General features: G+C 39.5%; 1 protein-coding gene across 1 annotated transcript in view; it reads left to right on the top strand.

Moving 5' to 3' along the window:
• Positions 1 to 642: 642 nt before the first annotated feature.
• The window catches only part of PDZRN3 (PDZ domain containing ring finger 3), a 34183-nt gene continuing 24685 nt past the window's right edge, over positions 643 to 10140 (top strand). The window contains exon 1 of the mRNA XM_009283370.2: positions 643 to 953. Coding sequence (XP_009281645.1) covers positions 885 to 953 — 69 coding nt within the window. The 5' untranslated portion in view covers positions 643 to 884. The remainder of the gene's footprint in view (positions 954 to 10140) is intronic.

The following is a 10140-nucleotide window of genomic DNA, read 5'->3' as shown; positions in this document are numbered from 1 at the left end:
TTCAAATACAATGAGAGTCAGTAGCATAGATGGCCATTTTTCACTTGGTATAAATATTAATCTAAAGCTAATCTATAAATATTAATCCAAAGCACTCTTTTTTTTTTCCTAAATCCACATACATTCACATATATCTCTCTCGCTTTGTAGCCAAGTCCTAAGGCTGCACATAGGCTTTCAGGGATAGAGATGGCCTTTCTCTGTTGTGTTTGTTAAATGCCTAGTTCAGTCATCTCCTGCTATAAAACTGAGGCTCTCAGATGCCACCACGGTATGAGAGAAAAATAAATGCTACTAAGCGTATTCAACTTTGCCAGAGCCGCTACCAAGTTTTATACCATTACATTCATTTCATTGTGACTTACATTTAAACTGTACTTCTAGCCTGCTTAAATATGTTAAGAATTATCCTGAGGGACCATAGTAAAATGTAGTCATGTTTATTTGTAATTGCTACAAAATGGTTTACAAAATTGTTAGTGTCTTTTATTATGCCTGCTACTGAAGCACTTGCCTGTTAATTAGAGAAATTTCAGCTGTCATAGCTGGCAATTACAGCTTCTGTATCACTGTCTGTTATGAATAGTCAATGAGAGCTGATTAATATGCATGAGTAGCAGTATATAGCGTGTGCATTGGAGCACAGTGCCACAGCCGGAGCGGAGCGGCAGAGGGAGTGCTGTGTACTGCCAGGGAAGGAGGGAGAGCACGAAAGAAAAGAGCACCGTTGCTCTGCAGCACCCTGTGCGATACCACTGTGAACTGTTTCGGTCTGGCCGACCCACCTAGGGGTTTCAAGGATATCTGCATGCATGCTTGTTATCAGAGATTTCTGTGGCTGCTCTGGTGAATAAGGAAGATTATTTCTGCCACTTTATTTAAACATGGGATGCAGTTTGTGCACTCTACAGAAGCAAGAAGAACAGTACAAGTTACTGTATGAAGTCTGTCAGGTAAAGAATCAGATTTCATTTCTAAAAGCAAATGTTCTCTTTTAGGCTTGTGACCACTGTTAATAACAGGGAAAATGGAATATCAAAAACTGCTTATACAAGTGGAAATGAGAGGGGGGTTGCCTTATTTGATATGTGTACGATAATGATTATGTTTTTATGACGTACCTTCCCGTTCACACTTGCAAAACGTCAAATATTTAAATGCATGCTATTATACATCAAACTTTTTAGAAAACTTTACCCCACAAAATAGGACTCCAGCACACATTAAGCAAAATTTCTTGACAAGGGTCATAGCTTGGTCGCACAGTCTTTGAACAAGTTAGGAAAGACATGCAAGGAAGGTTTTGTACCTGCTTACAAGTACATAGAGACGCTTCTTTCTGTGCAATGCGTTCATTCAGTGCTCGGTCCGGTCTGTAAGTGCCTGTTCCTGCCAGTATAAATTTATGTCTAGCTGTTGTAGTTTTTGCACCTCTGCGTGTAGAAATACCAGCTAACAGATAGTTAGAATTGACAGGAGATCAAAACTACTACTCTACAGATCTTTATGTGTAAAGTTACTCATATTAAGCATATGATAAGTTTTCTAAAAATGCGGTAACACACTAACATCTATTACAAAAAAGTTGTTTCCTATGTTTCTGTTTTTCCTTCTGTCTGTATTCTCTCTCTCTCTGAAATTTCTTACTCTGTCACATCTGAAATGTGATTTGGACCAAAACAGCATGATGGAACCATGCGAAGTGATGGCCAGGTGTTTAGGGACGTACTCCTACTAATCTCTTTTGAAATAATCATAGGCAGAAAGCTTATGGCTACCCTCTGAAAACGTGAAGTGGGTTGTCTGTACAAACACTCCAGATAAACAGAAACTACCCAGATCCTTCAAGCTGTACTTGACCACCTCTGCCGTTCCTAAGGCGGTTTAAAATAAGTGACAATTACCCCCAGTTAGAGGAGCGTCGGGCCGGTTGACATTTCCCAGCGCTGTCGTGTTCTGCGCTCGCCGGCAGAGGGAATTGCTCAGCGGTGCATGGGAGTGAAAGAAATCCTGTGCCTTCGCTGCGTTACCACCTGCATCTGATCCCAGATACTGATGTCACGGACAACAAACTGAATAAAATATGTGGTTTGTATGTTATGCTAGTAGGGAAGTGATTAAATTTTAAACACGTTGTTTTGATCTAATTCTTGCTCACTCACCCGAAGCACACTGACGCTTTGTGGGGAAAAAAAAACAACTTGTGAGAGCAAATAGGAAGACGTGTTTACTGTCATTTCTATTTATACTAACTCACTTCCACTTGCTAAGCTGCTACGCATGTGATGGTGGGAAGAATTTTAGAGAAGGGTGATCGGATTTCTCGGACGTTATTCTATACTGAGAACTAGTTTCAGATGCTGCCGGCAACAGCAGACCTGGTGCCAGGTATTGTTTGTGCGAATCCTCCGTTCAGATCAAGCAGCGGCTGTGGTAACAGTTACTTATCCCCCAAGGTCTCCAAGTTTTCATGCAGCCTGGGTTTGAGGACTATCAGTGAATCACATTCAGAAGTGCAACAACCAGAACAAACTGAGACAGCAACAAATTATGAATATTTTGACTGTTTAGGAAGCTTGCACATTTTTTGTTGTGAAATGAAGGCAGCAGAGAACCTTTGCAAGTTACTGACATCTCCTAACAGATGCAGGACAACATTCTTTAAATACATGTCCTTAAAACCAGTCACAGGAACAGCCCCGCTGATATCTGAGATGACTAAGCTATCCGGTGCTGGCTGCAGGTGCAGATCTCCGGCAGTAGTTTGGATTTAGAAATCAACCTGCAAAGTGCTGCTACCTTGTTTCAGCAATGTGGAGCACAGTGCACAGCACCCGTGATTAACTTTAAGCCTGGAAGTCCTTTGGGGAAAACATGGCTGGAATACCCTCAGCTTCCACAGAAGTGAGAGGTGCATGTAATCCTATAAAACTGGGATTTCTAACATAGTAAAACCTGAATTATTTAAGACTGTAATCCCTGATTATTCCAGAATATAAATTATCGTGCAAAATTATTTTAACAGGGTACTACTTTGATTTCTGTGCTTCGTAAGATAGGTGGGAGGGAATTCTATAGCTTAGGGAGTACGTCCAGATAATTAAATGTCATTGTAACTATAAAAATGCATCCTCATGTAACCTCCACATAAAAGCAATCACTTAAAATTTAACAGTGAGGGAGATGAAGAATCATTTTCATTTAAAATAACAGCATATAAAGACACAAGTTTCAATATATTCTAGCAGTAACAAATACCTCTTACAGTGGATTTATTTTGTATCATCCATGTAACTCTAATATCATGTGATAAGATGACATTGCCATTTCTGAGAAAACTAAGAGAAGCTTTTTTTAAAGTCCAAGTTAGACAAAATTTGCATAACTTGGTTTTAGGAAATACTGAGTATTGTTACAAATAAATCCCCTTAGCCTTATTTTTTAAAAGTTCGTGACTCTGAGATGTAGGAATTCAGAAAACACGTGCAAGAATTGATAACAGTACATAACTGCACTTTCTCTATCAGGCCAAGAGCTTTAGCGTGGCTGGGAAATTAATGCTTCAATAAATTACAATTCCAGAAGGTCCAGTACGTCTGGCTCCGTAAGTCCTCATAACAGAGAGCACAAAGAGGATCAAATATACCAGGGCTCAGGCTTTATCCCTTCCTCATCCATAGATAATTCAAAGGGATCCTGTTCATTAAGGGCTTTGGCACATTGCCTACAATTTCTTTTTGGGCCGCTGTGAGCTTAATGATGCAGAACAATGGTCTTCCCTCTTGTTGAACACATACCTTATTGTACCTTTAATCACATAATAAAAAACAAATTAAGACACCTCGTCGTTAAAGTCAGTTGTAGCTGTGCATATCAATGCTTTGTATTACAAATACAAAGGGGACTGGCAGCTTGAAATCTTGATGCAGAACAGTGTCACTGACGAGAAGCATGCTTGTGGCAGCAACGTGATGCATATAATATCTTAGATGCATCCTGAGGTTTACTTCCCAGTTGCATGCAGCATATGAAATGAAGTAATCATATGCTATTAGATTTTGGGTTTCAGTTAAATGGAAATTTTCTTAAGATTTTAAAGGTTGTGAAAAGGGAGGGAGAAGGTGCAAGAAAGAAAACCAGAAAATTGGGAGGGTGTTTTAGACCAGTTTTCCAGTTTGCTTTTCTCAATGTCATCAGCTCCTATACAAACAATAACAGAAATAAGGGCTTTTGCCTTTGTAGGAAAATTCCTGGGGGACCAAAAAGTAATCTCCATTGAAGGAAACTTACAGAAGAATGAGTCATCTGAGGTAGAGCTTTTAAGTTTGTAAAATAGGAAAAAAAAGATCAGGACCTCAATTTAAGAAACTTAGAGTACCTATTTCACTCTAAGCACATGTTTACACACAATTTGGGAGGTAAGCACACAGTGAAATCATATCCTAAATAGACACTTAATATTTCCAAGGATAAGAACAGGGAGTTTTAAATCACAGATGACTCTAAGCTGGATGGGCAATGCTCGAAGCTGTTCCCTGGGATTCAAGATGATAGAGTTCATCCAGTTCTCATGGTGGGAAGATATCATAAAAACAACCCATTAAAATTGGCACTTCCAGCTGAGAAATCGTGTGATAAGTGAGTATGGAGACTAACCCCTTCCTCCAGGCTGTCCCTCCAGAATAAAGATAGAAAGGCTGGCAGGAAACAAGCTCACGTTGCCATTGCCCTTGCTTCAGATGATCCGAGGTCAGAAGAGTTCTGCCTCTGTGATTGTTGAGCTGGCACCTTTCACAAATTAAAGCTCATATATAAATAAAACAGTTGATGTAATGACCTTTTAGTGTTTTAGTAACTTGAAAGCCCCGTTTCGCATGCTCTTGGCATGGCACGTCTCTGAGACAAGCGAAAATGACAGCATTTGTAAAAACAATAGTGGGCAAGCTGGATTTGTCTTTTAAGCTAGACTAAGATACAATGCGGCCAAGGTTATATAAGCACCAAGGTCAGCATACAAATTGCTGTGCTAATAAGACGACGGTAGTGATGAGGAGCTAACCGAGGCTGTATTTCATTGGCAGCTTCCAGCAGCATCGCTTGCAAGGAGACTATTCTTTCAGCAAAACTCACACACAAACCAGTTGCACTGAGCTGATCACTGATACGGTTCCCTTTGCCATTAGAATTCCATTCACGTGTTTAGACTTGCAAAAATTAGACTAAAGTAATCAGTCATTAAGTAAGCCTGATTCAAGGAAACAGTCTAACTAGACTTAAACCTACTGAGCAATGATGTTATCCTAAATCAGGGCCAGAATGAAGCTTGCCAAAATAAACATTAAGGTCATAAAAAATTTCTAATCAAAACTGTAAGATTTGGGAAGCAAAAATAATTGCCTCTATACATATGCTTTTCACACCCTCAAATTTAATTGGGCAGCCAGAGAATGAGTTGGTCTACATTTCAGTAGTTTTCCATGTTAAGACCGAACTGGTTGTGCCAATTATAATAAACTGGTCTACTTGAAATACACTGTATGGCTTCAAATACTCTGTATGTACACTGTGCTGCAGCTGAAATTTAAGAATAGCATTGAAGTTATATTCTGTCACTTCACTACCATTAAACTTGACCTCAATAACAGTTGTGAACCTATCACACTTACTTCAAAGTAGGCATGTGTTTGCTTAAACAAGCTGTTAATTCCAAGGGCTTTGTTCTAGACAGGGTTTTCTACTGCTGAATTAGTGCAGCTGTAGAAAAACTCTGCTTGACAGACTGGAGACTCATAATCTTCAGAAAACTGCCCTTTAATGATTGTGGCGCCTGTCTGTAGCTCAGAAGTCCCCTTTCTTAATTAGACATTTACCAGAAACTGGCAATTGAAATTTTCCTCTTCACTTGACGATGAATAATGCAATGCCTCTGTTAGGATTTCGCTGGTAGATACTCTTTATTGCATGTTAGAGGAATATTTTGGTCATTAAAGGAACATAAACAAGATGTGATATGAAATAAACAAAATCCCTAATGGTCACCTGTGATATAAATGGATAATCTGACTTACTGTGCACCTGAAATATCTTACTGCTTCATAATCTTCCCAAAATCTACAGTGCTTTTCTTCTTTACATTGAGCAGATAAAATGCTTAACCATAGTGTAGCTTTATTTGGAATTTTTTTTTAAGGTCTACCCGATTGAAAAGATGAGTTTTGTAATGCTTTACACTTATACATCTGTTTAATGCTATAAAGCAGGTGGCAAGAAGTCACAAGGGAGAAGGCACTAGGGACAATCACTCTGTGCTTTACTGTCACATGTCAGACATGGGCTGGGAAAAAGGAAACATATGGAGTAATGAAAAAGTGCAGATTTAATAAATGTGTTTTGTTGTGTTCATTAATAATGAAACAAAAGGTCAGGCTTCACTTTCACTAGGACAGGACAGCTCTACGTTTACACGTACTTTGGGATTGTTCCTTTCAGAGACTCAGTGGGTAAATGTAAGCAGATCCAGCTAGCCCTCCTGAACCCAGTAGCCAGTTAAGGATTTGACAGGAAGGTGAAGGAATAAATAATATAAATTTTACATACATTTTAAACAAGACTCCAATATTCGGTACTTTAAACAGTGACTATTGAAGGAAGCCTTCCTATTAATACAGTATATCTTCAGGCAAAAAGCCAGAGGCCACCATCTAAAAGAAAAATGGTAAGCATCACAGCAGTGTTTTCTTACTTGTGTCAATCCAGTGATAATTCTGGACGTGGACATGTTATAGGAGATTGGACACGTTGTCCACTGGACAGAAACTGGGCACTTTTTCATTTAATTTCTAATTGCTGAAACTTCTGGCTTTACACTGAGACACCACAGACTAAAACCGTATTTGGTTTATGCATTTTCATGGATCATGTGCATTTACACTGAGTGAATTAGCTCCTACAGCATCATTTTAGAGAAAGTGAGCATTCATATGTTGCAAGATCGCAGCTGATAAGAAAGCCTTTTCAAATTTGGCGGAGTTGCTTGCAGAGTGCAACAGAAGCTCTTGTACCTGACCTGACGGTATCTGTGTAACTGCCATCAATTTTAGGCAAAAAAGGAAAATGAAGGTGTTTTTATCAATAGCACGCTATGAGAATTCTAAGGCCATGGTCAAGCAGCATGGACTGGAAGGGTAGAGTGAGGTGGTGGTGGGACTTCTACCTACACGACACCTTCTGAGGTTTGTGTTCCTCAGCTGAGAACACTGCTCTACTTCTGGAGGCAGATGGCCCAAGATTACACAGCCTACTCTGCAGATACCAGGTAGCTACTGAAGGAGCAGGCCCTCTTATTAACGAACCCACTTGAATCTGTCACTGCTGCTGGGTTCCCAGATAGCAACACTGGGAGGGTTTTTTTCCATCTTTTCTTGGCAGCAACTTCAATAACCCTCTTCAGCACAGAGATCTTCAGAGCTATCCACAATTCCTCTTTCCCTGTCTTACATCACGGAGGCATTTGTGGAAGAAGGGAAGGGAGTGGGAGGATGGACTCAAAAACTACAAATGATGAGCAACACTGCAGAAACGGGAATGTCGTGAATTGGAGTGGTCTTAAACATGGTGTCTTGGAGATCAGTGTTCCGGTTTCAGCTGTGGTGTGCTCTCATGTGACCTCGGGTAGATCACTAACTTGCTTTGTGTTTCATCTTCTCATCTGTACAATACTCCTTTTGTCTTTTTGCTTGGAGCAGGCTCTCCAGAGGAGGCACTGTCTTTTGCTCTGCGTTTGCGTAGTCTGATATGCTACTAAAATAACATTCATATTATTTTAAGGCCTGATCTATACACCAACTTGTACTACTCTGATTTTAATTGAGGTATGGTTTCAAATATTACTAGACTGTCAACTATTTGGGCTGTAGGTGCTAGAAGGGCATAGCAGGGGAAAGCTCCCTCCGAGTATGTCTTACTCTTAACACCATTCTCAAAGCACCCTCTGTGTGCCACTGTTGGAGAAAGCTGACTGGTCTACAGGGACTCTTGGCCTGATTCAGTACAAGAATTGGTTTCGTATGTTACTCCAATTCAGCTTAAATCCATGTAACATTACACCCCCAACTAAACAAATTAATCTTTTTATGGTGTTTACTATCATTGTGTATTATACTTGTGATCACATGATATAAATGAAACGTTATCAGTATGGCAGCTCCCCTATTGACTGCAATTACGTTGTGCTAGAACAATAAAAGGAGAAACAACTCAGGGCATCAGTGAGTTAGACACCTGCCTGCATACGGACCCCTTGTTACAGGAGTCTGTATTTTAAACGTAAATCTAGAAATACACAGCTTTTTAAAAAGTAAGTTCTCATTCATTAAAAAAAATGAACTTTTTTGTAATTTGCTGTGCTAGACAAGTACGTAGACATAGGCTTTGCCTCATAGGAAGAGCACATTTGAGAAGGGCAAGAGCATTTCGATGTAACTTCACAGCAGAAGCAGCCCAAGGTGCCACACTGGAGGCATAGTTCTCTACGTGAGCAAATCTAGAGAATGAGAGCAAGTGGGTAATTGCACTTGCTGAATTCTGGTCATTAGCAATTCATGATTATTTATGGCTGTCATTTGTACCTCACTCATAAGTATAATTGATTGGCTCCCTCTGGGTCATGCTACTGAAATGGCAGAAAGAGTCATTAAAAAGGGAGGGCCTGTAAACTTCTGTCTGTGTTTTCTGTGGACCAGGGTTATTAAGCCATGAACAAGAGATACACAAAAGATCACCTTTTTAATGCTGACAAAACATGAAAAAGTGTTTCTGCCCTGATATAAAGTCATTTAACGTGATGAAAGCATATTTAAGAAAAAAGGGCTCCAAGTAAACTTTGCTTATAGAGAAAGTACAAGAGTCTCAGAAGCCCCAGCTTTACTCTAAACCTGTTTTCATTGAAGCAACTGATAAAATTCCCCTGTGGTTTTATTTTGAGTCGTGATACATAGGAGCGGAGCCTGAGAATCCCACCAAAAGCAGGCACGTTTTAGTATGCTATATACAGTACTGGTGCTGTATTGTTAATACGTAAATGTGCTAATTACTAGCAGAATAAAAATGCCTTTATTTCAAGGGTCTTTCTCCCAAGATTTTCCATTTGGAAGTTAACAGTTTAGAGAACAAATGTATTCTGTGCTCTTAAGTAAAGAATTTTTCTTTGGTCTTAGCTGTTTTGCCATGGATGGCTCACAAGGCAGAAGGGAAGTGCACACACATGGAAAGAGTCTATTACTAAACAATATAATTCTGGTGGTTTTTTTTTTTTAAGGAGAGAGGCTGTCCATATGAGGGAAATAAAAGAAGGATTAGATGGAACTGCAAGAAGAATTAACCTAAATTTTGAACCTTCTTTCTCCAATTCCTGAGGAAAAGGGGGTTTAGAAAATAGGCTTTTTGCTGCTCTAGTTTCTATAAAAATCTTTAAAGTTCTGCTGCTTTTTCTTAATATGCAGACCTCTTAAGAACCTGCTAAAGAAGTGAATCAGACCATAAAGAGTGTTTTAAATGGAGCACAGACGTCTGTAGTCTAACAGAACTAGCATTTTTATAGTGCTCTTCCCAAGGATTTGCATGAATTTCTACAAAGAAAAGCTGCTTACTCATTCTTAAGCAAAAAAGTTTTTTCTCTGTGACATTTGTGAAGCATAGAAGAACCAACAAGCTGTACAATGCATACAAATGTTTACCATTCATGACATTAAACCCATATAAATCAGTCTAACTGGATGGATGGAAAAATAATTTCCTTTTACAGAAACCTTTCTAGTTTCTGAACACCCAAAAAAACAATGCTACACACTATTTAAGCAAAAATAAAGTACAAAATAATTATAACTACACACAGTAAACTCTTATGCGCAGGGATTTTCTGGCTTTCTCAACCTTTCAGTTAACTACTACTGCCAACGTCCAGAGTTACTTCATCTGTACTATTGCAAACGATGTTTGCACATGCTTGAATGCAAAATTCTTCACCTACATTCATTGAGTGTCCTGCCTCGTTCTCTTCTGCAAACCTCTTTCCAGCACGGCCCTGTCCTGTTGCCCTTGCATCGCCTCTCCAGGTCTGCAGGGCTCCCAGGGGCTGGTGTA

This window comes from Aptenodytes forsteri, unplaced genomic scaffold (genome assembly GCF_000699145.1).
Source record: "Aptenodytes forsteri isolate BGI_AS27 unplaced genomic scaffold, ASM69914v1 Scaffold262, whole genome shotgun sequence".
In the NCBI taxonomy this organism is placed as follows: domain Eukaryota; kingdom Metazoa; phylum Chordata; class Aves; order Sphenisciformes; family Spheniscidae; genus Aptenodytes; species Aptenodytes forsteri.
The sequence above is the reverse complement of the archived record's forward strand: the minus strand, read 5'-3'. Positions and strand labels throughout refer to the sequence as shown.